Source organism: Equus caballus, chromosome 15 (assembly GCF_041296265.1).
Source record: "Equus caballus isolate H_3958 breed thoroughbred chromosome 15, TB-T2T, whole genome shotgun sequence".
Taxonomy (NCBI): domain Eukaryota; kingdom Metazoa; phylum Chordata; class Mammalia; order Perissodactyla; family Equidae; genus Equus; species Equus caballus.
This window is the reverse complement of record NC_091698.1, coordinates 18,463,669-18,480,791: the sequence shown is the minus strand read 5'-3', so window position 1 is coordinate 18,480,791 and position 17,123 is coordinate 18,463,669. Positions and strand designations below refer to the sequence as shown.

Sequence of the window (17,123 nt, the reverse complement as noted above, 5' to 3'; positions counted from 1 at the left end):
TCAAAAGGCGGGATTCCTAAGTCAACATCAGGATACGGTGGCCTACATAGGCCTTGCTTGACTTTGCGCGGCCATTCTCCCTCGGGGCGGCGACCTCCGAGGAGGGACACCGCGGACCAAGGACCCCGGCCTCGGGCGCTGAGCCCAGCTCAGGGCTGAAGGCAGGCTGCTGTTACAGTCCGCTAATTAGATTTCTTCGGCTGTGTGCCATTTTTTTCTGGGGACGGCTCTTTATTTTGCCACTCACTCATTTGTATGTGCAACTTCTACAAGTTAAAACAGAAACTTCTAGACAAAGGAAAAAACGTTTTATTTACAAGAAAAAAGTCTGTACACTGTGTATACATACAAATATACAAAACCAAAATAGAAAATATCAAAGTGTTAAAATGTGTACAAACACTTTTAAAATGTGACTCCTGGAAAACCTCAAGACTTAATTAGTTTGAAGAGTACACATTTCATTTTAAAAACTATCATACAAAAAAATTCCCAAAGCTGCTAAAAAAGTTCACTGGTTTCCACTGGAAAAATTTCATAAGTAACTCATCTAGAGTAAAACAGAACATGTAGTATTACAAATGTTAGGTTTTAACACTACCAATGCAGTTAATTTGTGTGAAATCTACCTAGTAAAAAGACTATTTTTCATAGAACCAATACATGTTTCTCCCCCTAATCTTGTAGAGTCATGAGCTACAGACAAGCTTCTCATCAAAGTTCAGTTCAAACAGGCTCTGAGCAGGAGACAACCTTTAGGTAGCGGTCCTACCCTCACAGTGTCTTTCAAATGCTTCTCCCATACTTTTTAATGGAGCCAGGATGTGCAGAATATGAGTGTGGGAAGACTGAACGTTTTTTTTTAACAGGACATACAACATTTGCTTCCTTCTTTTAAAAAAAAAAATGGTGTTTGCATAATTAAAATAAAATTTACTGTAAAGATTTCAGAAATAAAGTTTGATGAAAAAAGACAATATAAAACCAACCATGTGTGTAGGTATGTATATATACAATTACATAACTATATCTACATGCATACTTTTTATAACAAGAGTAAGAACTGTATCAATGTCTTTAATTCTTTAAATTCTATTATTCCAAGCTTGTAGAGGAATATGCTAGATTCTTTTTTCTTACTAAAAGGCTTCATTCATTTAATAAAAGAGGAATCAGAACTTACAATTTATTTCCTTGAATTAACAGAGAAATATCTTTCATTTACCAATTGTGTAAATAATGCCTGAGTGACAGAAACATGCAGAATAATTTCACAATGGAAATATCCAGAGTATAAAAAACAAGTTTGAACTCAGGCACATTTTACCTAAGCAATTAATTTCTAAACATAGCTGCCTTCATCAGTTGTGTAACCACTGGGTAGGAGTCCTAATCTATCAGAAAGGGAGAAGTTGCAACAGACAATATGACAGAATTCATTCAGAGACTGTCTGGCCCATATATGATCGTGCACTTCTCCATGGTCCCCTACCTCCTTTCTGTCTCTTCCCACAGCAAGCAGAAACGAAACTAGGTCACTCTGGCCGCCACCCTCAAACACATACTGTACTGGTCTCTAAGAAACCTGGACAGAGAACTCGCATCATGTCATTTGTGTACACAGAATTCTTATATCACATAGTATTACTCACGTGAGACTGATCTCACTTAATGCAGCCAAACAGGACCTTAGGAATTCAGTGGTTGTAAGTGTTCCTGCCCGAAGAGTCGGCCAACAGCACAAGGTATTAATCTGCTCCACCAGAATGAACTGGCTCGTAAACGTACAACAGAGTTACCCCGTGGTAGCTTTAAACAGTTGCTTTTATTTCCTAATTTTGAAAATGCTAACGATTATTTCAGCATCGCTTTGTCCAGATGCTATGGCTACAATGACAGATGATCACTGGAGAGTCCAGGATTGATTAAGTGTCTGGCTGAGAGATCGAGGGCACGAGACGCGTGGAAAGTACCATTGCTGAAACCGGGTTCCTTGAGCTCTGCGTCCAGGCAGACAAGGAAAGATGTGCAAAAGCCCCTCACTTGGCCCTTTGTAACGCACACCCCTCATGTTGCTTGATGCTTACATGCAACTTTTAACTGTCCACCTCGTGGCCCTGTGCACAAAGATCTTGATATGAGCACCCCTGTAAGGGCATAGTGGGGAGGCTAAGACACACAAGGCCAGTACTGGTGTTCCATGTGGACAGTGAGGATGCTACACCTGTCACACCGCACCCTTGTACCCAGTGGAGGGACTGGGGAAATGAGTTAGGGAGACTCTAGATGAAGGCGAGTTGTCATTCTTGATCAACATTTGTTTTTGTGTGATAACAACCAAAACAAAAAACGGTCAAGTGAAGTTATCCTAAAACACAAAGCAATGTGACTTTGTTAGTCCTGAGAGTGAAAAAAGGGACACCTAATGGCTTCTGGTTGCACAAGGATTTTATCAGTGTCCCTTCACAAAAGCGGATGGAGGGTTTTGGAAGGACAGGACCTGGGAGAAGTGTAGCGGGACACCATCTACTGTTAATTTCTCCATGGAGGGCTGTGTGTAAATGCAGCATGTAAGGACTTGGTCAAAGCCTGGCAACATACTACCACTTAGGGCCAATTTGGCAATACTAGAAGCAAGAATCATGTTAACGCTAACTGCCTAATGTTTTTGAGAGGCTAAACAATTTAAACTTTTAAATAGAAGAATGCCCAGCCCACGCTATATTAATATGTGTACCACATTTTCTGAATACTTAAGACCCTGATTCCCAAGAGTCTTTAAGGCCATAATAAATTCAAAAATTTTAATTAAATCTCCTTTATGTTCTTCAGTCTTTCTGAAGACAGAAAGTGCTTTTAAAACGTACATGTGTTACAACAAAATGCTATTTAAAAATCTTTGAAGTGTTTTCTCAGGCTTTTGAACTTGAATATTTACACTGACCCAATAAATTTTCCTCTAACCAAGTTCTCATGTCACCAAAGGAGGTCGTTCTGGATAATAAGGATGTCAGGAAGGAAATCCACTAGGGACACTGTCAAAGGAATGTCAATGTCTTGGGCACCTGCAGGCAGAGCCTGGAAGGCCCAGGGAGAAACAGGGCTGCGGGAGGACCGCTCACCACGACAGAGCCACCTCTCCAGCGACTTCGCCAGACTCCCAACTCCCTCCATACGCCTTCAGGAAGACGAAGCTCTTCCAGGAAATCAGAAAGAAAAGCAGCTTGACCATGTCTGCTCAGAAATGAGCTAATGTGTGAGACAGAATTATCCATCCTTTCTCACAGATCTAGAAACAAAGCTCTCCATTGGGCTTCTAGTGGATACTGCTGGGATTAAAACTTCAATTACTCCTGCTTCACTATCACAGTAAGTCAGGAGAGGAGAGGTCTGCTACCCACTCTGATTTCTGTGCAGGGGACCGACCAAACGAAGCTGTCTGTTTCTGTAAACCCTTCTTCTCAAGAAAGTGGCCTCGAGAGTGCTCAGGAAAACACCAATCCTGGGACAACAAAACTTTTCCACTAAACTCTCCTGACATTCCCATACTTGCACGGGAGAACATGTTTAATTAAGCTGCTACTGTCACTGCAGGAAGACGTAACCGCAGCACTGAGACGCGTTCTGGTGACATACTGAAACAGCACGTTTAATTACGGTATTCTAGAAAGTTTCTGTTTCACTACTTTCACAGCAAAAAAAATGTTTTTCAATGTATCAGTGACAAAAAGTTGAGGTTTAAAAAAAACAAAACTGAATATAGCTAACACATTGGGATGACAATTTCCCTCTATCTTCCTTTCCTCTGAAGCATACATGTATTTTACTTGTTGTTAAAGAGCAATGCTGTCACACAATTTTATTTACTTACATGGCTTTGTTTTGTTGCTTTTATGTTGTTATGTTTATATAAACATATCTGTGAAAACAAGGATGGGATCCCTAAATGTCTGTCTGTAGGAAGAATTAGTGAAAATTTAGTACATTGCTGCTGGGCTCTCAAAGCTGACGTTAATCTATAAGAAATGTGTATAAAGGAGATGGGTGTGCATCCCCAGAAGCACAGGGGGACTGCTCCGCCATCCTTCCTTCCAGAGTGGGAGGAGCCCCCACAGGATGTCCTAATGTCAGTGGGTGTAACTATGAAAGGAGCTGAGGAGCCTGGCAGGTGAGAGGTGCAAGGTGAGAAAGCTGGAGCTGGTGTCCACGGCCACCCTGGGCCCCGCGCAGCTGCCTTTCCTGGCCAGTGACATTCCTCTCTGTCTAGGTGACACTCCTAGTGGAGTAGGGGACACTGCAGGTAACAAAGAGTCTCCTCGATGATGCTATTCTGGGGCTGGCTTTGCCCTGGACTTTAGGACGGATGCTCTATGGTCCTGACACACGAAGAGCACAGCATTCCATGGGCACTGGGCAGCAGAGAGGGGATGCAGCGGTTTGGAAACGTGCACCTCGTAGCATGTGCTGAGGATTTCTGCCATTAAAATATACACATCTGAGTGATAATTCAGACGTTCGCACGAACGCTAGATCTTTAATGATGAACACATGTACAAGCACACTAGCACACTAGAGACTACAGACACTGTAGCCCAAGGTGGGTGTTTCCCGGTACAGCCCATTTCATAGGACCAGGTGTATCACTGAAATCTGTAGCTGAAACCAACCCTGGTCAGTGGTGCCCAGGGCCTAAGAAAAGCTTAACATTTTTGGAGGTATACTACCCATTTGCTTTTTTTCTAGATATCTTTTTTTTTTTTGCATCTTTCTTGAGCTTTTTTTTCCTTTTAATTCCATTTCTATATCCAAAGCAGTAATAAATACTCAATGGCTTAGAAAGAGAATTCTCGTGACCACCACTACATTACAGTTTAAAGACGCAAGACTACACTGCCTAAAACCTATCTTCAAGTATTCTTTTGTGACTTAGAGTACAACAGTAGTACCTTATTGCACATTGATTCCCAAGAGTCCCTTTTCAAGAGTGTGGAGCGGCGGAGCTGGGCGCCGGGCAGCGCACGGCCTGGAGCCCCGGCAGGACCACCTTGCCCTTGCGGCGCAGGTCCCCCTGGGCACCTGTGTTCAGGCGCTGCACCAGGAGCTTCTCGTAGAGCAGCGGGTGGTAGGCGCCGAGTGTGCAGGCCGCGTCATAGTACAGCTCATGGTAGTGGCAGAGCTCCGTCTGCCGGACAGAAGGGATATATTCATAGACATGCACCTCGCTGCACATGGACATCATGAGGAGGATTCCTGCAACAGAGAGAAAATCAGAAGTGATGAACACCTCCCAGCAGAAGGGATCATGTTTTGGAGGAGTGGTGGTGGGGGAATGACTGTCCAAGAGACACCTGCTCTGCACTCCCTCATTGCCTTTAATGTGGCAGTGCTGTCATTTCCATTAAGTGGCCTGTGTATGGTTCACAGGGTCTGGGGGCATAATAAGATGTAATACTATTAATATTCACTTGTTCCGTTGATTACTGTGGGCCCGGGACCAAGAGAGGAAAAGACAAAATTACTGAACTTAAGGAGAAAACAATCAGTGACACATTCGCATCCCCAAGTTAGAATATCACATATTACATCCTACACACAGGTCCCATTTGATTTGCGATAGCAGAAGTGTTATGTTCCAAAGAAACACATGCTATAAAAAACTTATTATAAAATAGCTGCTTGATTATAAAACAGTTGTTCGAATGGAAAGAGATGGAGCTGGGGACACAGAGTTTAAGATTCATATTAACAAAATTATTCTCATCACTGGAACTATCAATATTAAACTTGCTTTAATTTCTTTTTTTTTTTAATGTTTCAAACAGACAGCTATAAAACCTCATCATCATTGAGCAAATCTAGTTCTTGATCTAGGCTAAAGGGCTTTCTTGTCCTAGAACCACCAATACTTTTGTTAACATCCTTTAAACTTCAAAAAATTATATGCTTATTCTTTTTACAAAAGGGATATTCTTTGTTATGAAAAAACACAATGTCACACAGTTAATTCCTGTTATAGGCAATATCTATCTGCGGAGGACGATCATATTTCTAATTAATCAACCCTGTTTGCATCATGAAAATCCCCACACCTAGAGAAAGTCCTGCATAAGGGACACTGGGAGAGAAAAGAGAAGGGATCCAGAGAGGCTGCCCAGGGAAGGGGAGGCCTCACGGCAGAGGGGCTGCCTGGTTGACCAGGGTGGAAGGGAGACAGGCAGGGGTGCTAGTCCAGAAACCACAGTGGCATCCTGTCTAGAAGACTTTAAAGATGTGACTTGAGAGCCAGGATGCATCGTTGTGGTTGAGAGTAAAACAGCTTCCTAACAAAAAGAAGGAGATTATTCAGCTTAAATTCTATGAAGTAAAGTTGTTCTCAAGAGTACTGTCAAAACTTCAAGTTACTGGTCAGTTCCTCTGCTTTTCCTCCCAGTTCTACCAATTTCATCCTCCTCTTCCACGGATGAAGCTACCGCCCAGCTGGGGTCCCTTCTTTGGGCTGGCTGAAAGTGACAGTGATTCAGGTGGAGCCAAGAGACAACAACCCAGGCCCAGGGCCTTCTTCCTGAAGTCCCCAAGGGGGCTGGCCCCAGCACCTAAGCATGAGCACAGGCAACAGAGAAGGCTCCCTCCTCTGATAAGCAATTACTGCTGCATAAACACTTCTCTTCTTCCTCATAAAATCATCTATAAGGAACTGACACGATGACTACGAAAGCTACGTGCCCAGGGAGGAGTAAATTCTCCTTGTATTCCCAGTCACTTTAAACCTCAAACAAACAGGAGCCCCTCTGATGTGTGTGTTCTCTCTTTCGAGTGTCACAGGGCCTGTGGCCGTGGAGCTGAGGATGGCTTCAGCATTTGCCAACCAGGGGCTGTGGAACAAGCTCTTGCATGTGGCCCCAGCAGTGGCTGCTCTCCCTGCCCTGGGCACGGCACCTGGCTGTGCCAGCTGTGCACGAGAAACCACAGCAAAGGACCCTAGACATCCTCCACATCCTGGACGTCACCCATTCGCATATTTATTGCAACAGTTTTCCTGCAGATGGCAGTGAAGAGGATTCGAGAGCAACTTTTGCACAAAGGCATCTTACAAACCAGCAGTGGAAGTGTACTCGGAAACCTCAGGTCTCTGCTACCTGGGCTGTACTGTGACACAACAACACAACTTCACCCGTGGGGACTGCGGTCAACTGTGTATGAGTTGTCACCTTTACAACTCTGGTTCTGAAAGCGGATGGCTTTCAAAAGTGAATGTTATACTTAAGAAATATGTTAGTCATGTTGCTGGCCCTCCTAAAAGCAATTCTCAAATTTCAGCATGAAAACCAAAGGCCTGGGCAGTTTGTTACAAGGCTGATTCCTGAGACCTGTCCCCATTACCAGAGATCTGGGTTCCACTGGTTTACACTGGGGTCCTGGAAATGGAATTTATCAACAATCCTAAACTTCTGTGGTGAAGGCCATTTAAAAAAATTCTGATCCATCACAGACCAATACTTGTGTGAAATACAGTAACGATGAATTACTAGAAAAATGATCACATATTTGGATGCCATGCTACGTCAAATTGCTAGAAAAGTTTCTAAATACTTTCAATTCTACAGTGATCTTGTTGTAGACCAATAACGAATGTTCCTGGACCTCTGCTGGCCTGCTGCCCATGCTGGTCCAACACACATATCCTTTGAACAACTCTGCTGGAGGGGATCCCCAGGCTGTCTCCTGAGCTGGACAGCTAATCTGGAGGTGAAGCCCCCACACCCAAGTAGGGAGAACCTTGGGCTGTCTCCCTAGAGGTCCTTGCTATTGTCTTGGGCTCCAAGAGCTACTAGATCCTTGAATCTGATTATTTTTTTCTAGAAAGTTCCCAAGAGATAATTTTTACTCTTGCTGCTAGTTAATTATTACATTTTAAATCACGTATTTGCTAAATATAGAGTACTGATTTTTGTCATAAGACTAGACAAAAAGTTATAGTTTCACTACAATAGTACATTTTAGCATTTTCATATATAAATACTTTATATCTTAAAATAACTTCTGGAGCTTCAGCAATACACAAACCTGTCAGTAAGACAGTCCAAACTGAAGGCCAACAGAGGTTAAGAAAGTGTGGTTCTTATTTTGAGTTATCTCTATTAATTCCTCCCAACTTTTGCCTATCCAATACACATTCAGCAACAATGGATTCCCACCTCATTTCATACTCTCATATGAACTGGTGGCTTCCTGTAACTATGAGCCTTGGCTTAGAGCATCCAAAAATTTAAGGAATAGTAGAATCTGCTCTAAGTGTTTAAATGGCAGGCAGTTGCAGTACTGATACTGGAATTGGTATGGCAGCACCTTCAAAGGGAGGGGAAAAATTAATTTACAACTCACTGGGTACATGTGAAAGGTGGGAAAGGTCTATGGTACCAAAAGTGGAGAATATTTATTACTATTTTAAACTTTTTTCAGACAGCATGGTCAATTCATTTGGCATATGCATCTCTGCTTTTTAGTTTATTAAGGCCTATAGTTTATTAGAATTTATAATTTATGTGTAATAATACATAAATTTGAGTTTAGATTCAGATTCCGTCATATGATAAATACTGAAAATCTTTATTGTTAAATGTGGTTAAATCTACACAACAGTTTTCCTAGAGTTAACAGTACTTAGCAACACACAAAATCCCGAAGAGGAAATTTCTTCACGTTTTCCAAAAGGAACTGGGTAGACATCACTGCTGGAATGACAACACAGCTCAGGCACTGATGAGAGTGGGTGTGTTTAGTAACAAAGGGTATGGGGGCAGATACTGCAGGGAGGCAGGGTTGGGACATCCAGAGCCTTCAAGGACTACTGGAGGCCTCTTTTTGATTAAATTCAACAGTTATTAAACTGGGTGCAGCGCTAACTACTGAGGAGTTAGAGAAAGTTTCTTGAAGGAAAAAAAAAAGCAAATTAAAGAACTAACCTTTAAAAACTGGTGGCAAGCCCATAACCTACAATTCTTAGGTCAACTCGAAGAAAGTGTCTTAAATATTGTACGAGAAAAATATTTACGCACCACCACCAGCTTCTCTCCTGAAACGCTGTGATGCTGAGCCCTGTTATCCACAAATGAGGTAAGACCAACACCACCAGGCTCTCCGACGTCCTCTGAATCACCAGCAGCAAGGTACCACGTGCAGATTCCCTAACCCATCCTCAGGTTTGACGAATCACTAGGAGGACGAACAGGACCCAGCGCACCTGGCTATGATGTATTACGGCTACAGGATACAAGTCAAAAACCAACAAAAGGGAAAGGGCCTCCTCGGGACGAAGTTCCAGAGAACCCTCCCAGAGGAGTCACACAGGATTTGCTTACTCCCCCTAGCAACACATGTGAAATGTTGCCAATCAGGGAAGCTTTTTAGAGACAGTGCTCAAGGTTTTTATTGAAAGCTGGTCATGTAGGCAGAATCTGCCTGGCACACACCAAAATTCCAGACTTCCAGAAGGAAATCGGTGCTCAGCACCAACCACACTGCTTGCACAGAGCAGATGAGACACAGCGAACCATTCTGATCAGTTAGTGAGGTGGGAACCCTCTGCGATCCAAGTTCCCAGATGTCAGCCAAGGGCCAACCTTGCCAGCAGTCAGGCCTGCCATGTTGAATCTCTTCTGCACAGACACCATATATGTATAATTCCACAGTATCATGTTACTTCGTAATCATTTCCCCATGCCAGACCCACATGAGGAATTCACATCTGGTTATGCTAAAAATGTTATTATTTTTTTCATTTCCTTTCTTAGGACTGCTCAGGATTACCTTAAAAAGCTAGAATACAAAGCTATTCAGTAAAGAATCTTTTAAAAGTCACTTAAGGAACTTTTATGTTAAATAAGTTTGTTTATAGACAACCAAAAAGTAACTGCTTTCATCACTAACAAAATTTTACCGTTCTCACCGTGGAGCTGGACTTTGGATAGACAAATCAATGTGTAGACACTTTTTAATGCATTTCTCTAAGCCAATCGAATGGGCATGTGGTCAGTTTTTTAAAAATCTTTAAACATAATTCAATTAATGTCAAGTTTCTTTGGCCAGTTTTATAAATGAGTCCATACTAGGGATTCATTTGAAGAAAAAAAGTGCAAATGTTTTCCAGGCAATTATGACTCAAGAGGAATTCATCTGACAAGCTGTATGTTTTTAAATATTGTATAACGCAATATAATTATCAAACCAATTAAAAAGCATTTCAATTGGTCTTAATAAAATGTCACATTACATGACTCAGCATAATAAGGAGTCTGAACACTTACTTGCTCCAAAATTTGGATAAAAAGCAAACTTCAACCTGTGTTCAGATTATCACAAATTCTAAATGAATGAGCTTTCCCCTATAAACTCTACTTTGCATATATAGATGTATTTGAGGTGTTTCCAGAGTCTGGTAGAGTTTAATCATTTAAACTTTACCTTAATTGTGATTACATTAAAATTATCTTGCTTTTCACCTGGAAAAATCCTTAAAGTAACATCCAAAATTATTATGAATAATAGAATTTTCTCCCTGATGAACACATCCTTTCAACATGTGGCAAATAAGCTATGGATATAAACAGAACAGTACGCAACTGACAGGAAAAATACTGGCTTCCATCAATTCCCGTGAACGCCTGGACACAGTTCATGTGTGAGGTGAATGAAGAATTTCTGAGAACTGTCAGCTGAAAGGCACATTTGTGAATGAATGGTGAGGGGAAGGCTAAGCATGGAAAAGACCAGCCTAATGGAAATCTAGCAGCTGTTTCGTGGTTTCTCTACAAATTTATCATACAATGGAAATTATGAGAACTGTACCTTAAGATTATTTAAAGAGCAAAAGTGACTTTTTAAGTGAGATTTCCAGAACATATGTGTAATATTTTATAAATATTAAAAGATGCTTTGGAAATCTAAATTTGATGTAATAAATAACAATAAAAATTTAAGCAGCATCCACCATATTACACAAGAGCATATAATGCAAGAATAAAATTTGAAGGCCAATTTTTAGCTCATTTATACTGCGTTATTTGATGGGAACACACAGTCAGGATTCATTATTTATAGCGAAATACAAAAGGTTGCACCTAATCAATATAATTGTGATACACTTTACACAATTGTAAATGTTGATGTTAAGTGGCTTATTATTTCCTATTGTGTTATTATTTTGTCTTAATCACGGATCATATATTGGAAAATAAGACCCCCCGAATGCAATATAAAATAGAAAACAAAGGAAGTTATGACTTGTTTTCAAGCATATTATTCTTGCGCATACATTAAATAGCTTGAAATTATAGTGTTTGTATCTGAATTCCAGAAATATTACTTACTCTATAATCAGTAGTGGCTGCCTTATTTTTATTTAAAAAAAAACCTTTATGTTAAGTTATTCTAACTTTTTTAAGTTGGGGGAGGTGTTGCTGGATTCTACAACAAAAATATTGTTAACTGTAGATTATAAGCAAGTCCCATCTCTGGGCTGCTGGTCAGAACCCGTGTTACCAAGCCTGTCTGCCCGCCGGTGCTCAGCCTGAGCCATGGGTGGTGTCTCATGTCTCCTGCTGCACGTCGGTGGAGACCAATCCCGACATGCTTTATGATCCCAGGTCAGCTCGCTGACCTTCTATAAGAATATCTGTCTTTATGAGAGCAAAATGGAAACTGGGATTCCAAGTAAATTATTCCTTATCCTCAGTAAGGCTATGGTACAGTCAAAATGACTGCACAGCACCAAATTACAAGCTAAATCTCTAGTACCCAACTAGGAATGAAAGAGAGAAACACTCCTCAAACGTGAACAAGCAGCTCCCCAGTGGGCTGAGGGTACGGAACCTAATGAGACAAAAAGGTTGTTCCAAACAAACAAGTCCTTATGGATCATGTAAATTACCTTGATCCATGTGACTTCCTTTTAATTTTAAAAATACATGTGCGGTCCAAGAGGAGTAAGAATCTCTTTATTGCTTCTCTGGAGAAGAGGATGGTACATGTAATACATTTCCAATGTATCTACTAGTGTGCCTCTTTCTGTGAACTGTAAGGACAAATATGGACTCTGGTTAGAGATTCAAAGAAAACGCTGTATATCAACACTTACCAACAATCATCAAAACATCACACCCTTTGCTCAGCACTAATACTCTCGGGAACTTATTCTAAGCAAACGGTTGAAAGGAAAGAAAAGTCTACACAGTCACGTATAGAATAAACTACAGTATGAGGACATGTAGTGAATTATCAATAACATTGATAGTATCAAATAATTTGAAACAAACTGAATATTCAACAACTAAAGACAGGCATAAATTACGATATACCTATTTGATGTAATGATATGGTGTCTGTGATATCAAAGAAAACAAAACCCTATTTTCACCTTGATTATGTATCTTAATGAAAGAATGGTCTTTTTATATTTGGGAACATCGTCTTAATTGACCTAGCATAAAGTTTTAGATGAGGTACATCACAAGAATAGTAAATAGTAAATATTAGCTTTTAAGTTGGGCACATGAGAATTCAAAGACAAGGATACCATCAATATCTTCGTTTTCTAGTTGAAAGAATTGATGTTTGGAGACATGAAGTAACTTGCTCAAGGTCACATATTCAGTTGACTGGTGGAGCCAAGATTTGATTCTGGTCTCCGCAGAGACCAAGCTCTTAACCAAAGTGAACATGCAAAGTGATACAGGAGGAGATGGGCATCCTGCTACATGTGAGACCAGCAAATTCAAAGGTGAGAGTCTATAAGGTGACATAAAGCACAAATTCCCACTCATTTTTTCATCCACTCAGTCATAAGCAAACATTTATTATGCACCTGATGTGTGGTGCCATGCACTGAAGGAGGCTCGCTCATTATAACAACATTAAGAATAAGTAAGCCTAGATGTGGTCAAGATTTGGAAGAGCAGAGAGTGAAACAAAATTAGGATGGCAGTACTAGGGGATGGGGGGTTATTTAGTGTTTTAAAAATTGTTTAAATATTTAGTTATAATGCTATTTTCCCTTTTTATAAGGCCAACAAAGGAGATTCTTCAAAAAAAAATGTTGTAAAGAAAGACACTCTTTTTCCTTAAGGTTTGGTGAAAGCTTTGGGCCAATATCTATGTCAGGATAAATAATACCTCTAAATCTCCTGAGACTTACATATGTTAATAAAATGAGATTTCTTTAAAAGTTAGTCAAGTTTTCACTGATTTCCACATAATGACCTTGTTACCGAAAGTCAAAATATATTTGCACAGTTATAATGTTTTGAAAAACAGTTATTAGTAATCAATGTGCAACTTCAGATTAGGTTTCAGGTTTAACTGCAGTAAATATTCTTCTGTTTAATAATGATTTTTCAAGTATTTTGTTTGGTAAAGTTGTCTGGTAATAACAGGGATTTAACATTAAAAAGGTAGAAAATGGTTTAAAGATATTCATTTAGGAATCTGAGAGGACTAACTTCAGTATACATCATAGATATTAAAAGTTTAATAAGCATCTTATTCATATTAAAGTAAGCTTGAAATGAAAGTATAGTTTAATTTATTTAATATTAAAATGTATTTATATCGTCAATATTATAATTGTGCACCTATGTTGTCCAATTCAGTTTTACTATAAAGAAAGCATAATAAATTATTAGCTTTGATAAATTCTTTATGTATGTGAATTTCAAACTTCTGAAATGTTTTTCCAATAATAAGATGAGTTTCAGTGAAGAAGCTCTTAATATTTGCTTTTTTCAATGCTAGGTCAACGTGTTCCTCAAATCCTACAACTTACTGCTCTTTCTCTGTAACCAGAAAAAGCAGTGCTATTATCTGCAGATAAAACAAAAATTTATTTAGTTGCAAACTAAGTGTTTGTGTCAAAATCTGATTTTACTAGGACATCTTGACCAAAAGAAAACTTCTCTATAGGAACTGATAGATCCCACAGAACCCAGGAAAAGGCACAGCCCAGTCCTCTCAGGCATCGTGATCGATGACAACGCTGACACAGAAGCATCTCTGGGCCCACTCTAACTAAAGAACGCTCAGAATGGTGCACTCAACAAAAACTGCTTCTAGACTTTTCTCCCCTTCAATATTTACTGCTTCCCTTTTCCCAACAGAAGATGTGTACGCGCACACACACACGCGCACACACACACACCCGCCACAGCTCCTATCCAACAAGGTGAGCCCACAAGATCTGTGTGCCATCAAGGAGCCTGCTGGTGCTGGGCTAGGGGTTGCTAATGAAGGTGCCAAAAGGATGCTATGCTTCCTGAAGTGAAGATGTTGGCTGAACCATCTGCCTGAATATCACTGAGAGGATGCTTTCCTGAAATTAATGAGAGTTGGGACATCGCTTGCTGGTACCCAAACTTTCACTCCACCGATCAGTATATCCAAGTCTCAAGATGATAGAACCAACCAAAGAAACAAAAATCCACTTTTAAGCAGGGCATTTACAGTCAGCTGTTATGTATCATTTCACAATAAGTTTTTAAGACATAAAAAATGATACCATTAGTAATGATGGGAGTACATTTTACAGCTATGTCTTCAAAGAAACAAAAAGAATAGTATATTTACAGTTAAGAATCTAACGCTGGAATATACGATTTAATGTTACAAAGTTTAAAAGGACAAAGATATAAATAAGCTGTATTTTCAGTAATATATTATTTTAACTAAGCATAAATAAAAATAATTATTCCAACTGTGTTTAAACATTGCCAACAAATAAGGGACTGAGGCAAAGTGAAGTCTTAGAAAGAATCCTGTGTTCCCTACCAAGTCAAATGCATATCACCTTGATGGCATATTTATTAATACAGAACCTGTGGACCAGATTTCTAAAGTTTCCTCCAACTTTAGGATTCTAAAAAGCAAGAAGAGCAGTTTTCAAAGTCATGTTTGTGACATCCTTGTGGCCTCCTGCACGCTCTCGCTCTTGGATCCCTCTCTCTGGGGAAGCCAGTTGCCTTGTTGTGAGGACACTCAAACAGCCCTATAGTGAGGTCCATGTGGTAAGGCCTCCAGCCAACAGCCAGGGAAGTGAGCCATCCTGGAAGCAGATCAGCCAGCCAGGGTCTAGACAGCTCAGCCGAAACCTTGTGAGACATCGAGCTGAATCATCCTGCCAATCTGCTCCCAGATTACAGACCCACAGAAACTGTGTGAGATAATAAATGCTTATTGTTCTTCTCAGTATCTAAGTTTGGGGGTAATTTGCTTCGCAGCACTATATAACTAATACACAAGCCCTCTGGAGGATTCTGATGCATGCTAAACTTTGAGAAGCACTGAGCCAGAACACTCATTCATTCATCAAGTAATTATTTTTTGTACCTACTATATGCCAGGCTAAGAGCAGGACCACAGTGATGAGCAAATACTTCTCAGCCTTCGATGCATCCTGTTCTTTTCCTCCACTGCAAATATCACGGTTTGCAATTACATTTTATCTGTGCACACACCTTCATGATCTCTGCCACCCACCACATTGCAAGTTCCAGGTGGGCAGGACCTTTGCCTGGTTTTCTCACCACCACCCCTCGGGGCACAGCCCTGTGCTTGGCACACAAGAGGTGCTCAATTAATATCCATGTTATCCATGTGGTGGATGACTTTTCCCTTCCATCTTCACTGCCTTCTTCCTAAAGGAAGAATTCAGGCCGCAGGAACACACCTCTGAATAGCACCAATAGCATTACCACTAAGGGGTTCAGGTGTGTTCCACTGGGACTCTAACTGCTGTTTGCTAAATTTCCATAAAAAAAAACATATTTTGTGTTCAAAACAGTCAACTTTTAGAGTCCCTCTACTTTATACATGCAGCTTCATAAATACATATAAGGGAAATGTATGCAGCAGGTTTAGAAATATGAGAAATTAAATGTGAGACTATTTTTCATGTATGGATGAGCATGTCAATAAAGAAAAGGGATTCGTCCTGCGTCACCTCCAGGTGGAGACCTGTGCTCATCAGGAAAGAACATCAGAGAAACTGCTGCAGTGGCTTCTGCAGTGGAGACTGTCCTCTGACCAGCGCACCTGGGAGAACCCTCGACTGCATCCACTGAGACGTCTAACCCCACTGCACGGCTCGACCGTGGGTTCTTTGGTACAGTAACTGACAGGAGAGGTCAGAGTCTGGAAATGATGACATGGTGCGACAACAGGTCAATAGCTTTCAGTATGACTTCAGAACACGAAGGGGCATTTGGAGAACACTTTTTGATAACAGAAATAAATGCTTATTGATTTTTAAAACGTCTTATGGCAGATAGATTGAGATGTGGATGACATCATTTTAGCGATGTTTAAGAACATCAGATAAATTATAAAACAGACTCTGTCTCAGCATATTTCTGAGCAAGATCAAAGAAGAGGTATAATGATTGCACAACATCAATGAACACCCGCAGGGTATTCATTCGGAGGGTGACTGGGTGCTCGCCTGGGTACAGCTCTCCCAGGCTGTATCTCCTGCCCATTGTAGTGAGGGGCTCAGACTTAAATATGGCAAGGGACAAGAGCAGCAAATAAATTCAATGATGTCAGGCCACGTCTTCTATCACACCTGTATCCCACCCACCGAGCACAGCCCGCCCAGTAGGACATAATGATCCCTCATCGACACGCTCTTTTTCTTTTGTGATTAGCAAAACCAAACAGTGCTGTCCTAGACAACTTTCTGAGACGACAGACATGTTCTGGCTGCACCACCCAATACAGGAGCCACCAAGGACCACGTGGCTGCTGAGAACTTGAAATGGGGCTAGTGCGACTGAGGAATTGATGTTTCCCTCTGACTTAATCCTAATTAATTTAAATTTAAATAGCCACATATGGCTAATAGCTGCCATACCAGACAGGACAGTGCTGGAAAATAATAACAACTGCAAACTGGCCCACTAACTCATCTTTAGAAAGGTTTTATGATTTTGCCCATTTCTCATATGAGCATATTGAGGCTCACAGGATTAAGTGACTCACCCACAATCAGAAAGCTAGTAAATAGCAAAGAAGAATTCATACTCAGCCAATCCAACCTATGCTCCTGCAATGACATCAAACTACAATCTCCCTTCTTCATG

At 40.6% G+C, this 17,123-nt stretch overlaps 1 protein-coding gene across 10 annotated transcripts in view; it reads right to left on the bottom strand.

The window, feature by feature from the left end:
• Positions 1-291: 291 nt before the first annotated feature.
• Positions 292-17,123, bottom strand: part of ST6GAL2 (ST6 beta-galactoside alpha-2,6-sialyltransferase 2) — a 72,799-nt gene continuing 55,967 nt past the window's right edge. For 9 of the 10 annotated variants that reach the window (XM_023618465.2, XM_023618466.2, XM_023618464.2 and 6 more), the window contains exon 6: positions 292-5,250. In XM_023618465.2, the coding sequence (XP_023474233.2) occupies positions 4,979-5,250 (272 nt within the window). In that variant the 3' untranslated portion in view covers positions 292-4,978. Of the gene's footprint in view, positions 5,251-11,926; positions 12,071-17,123 lie in introns of all 10 variants that reach the window. The other variant, XR_011426227.1, reaches the window with a different exon arrangement.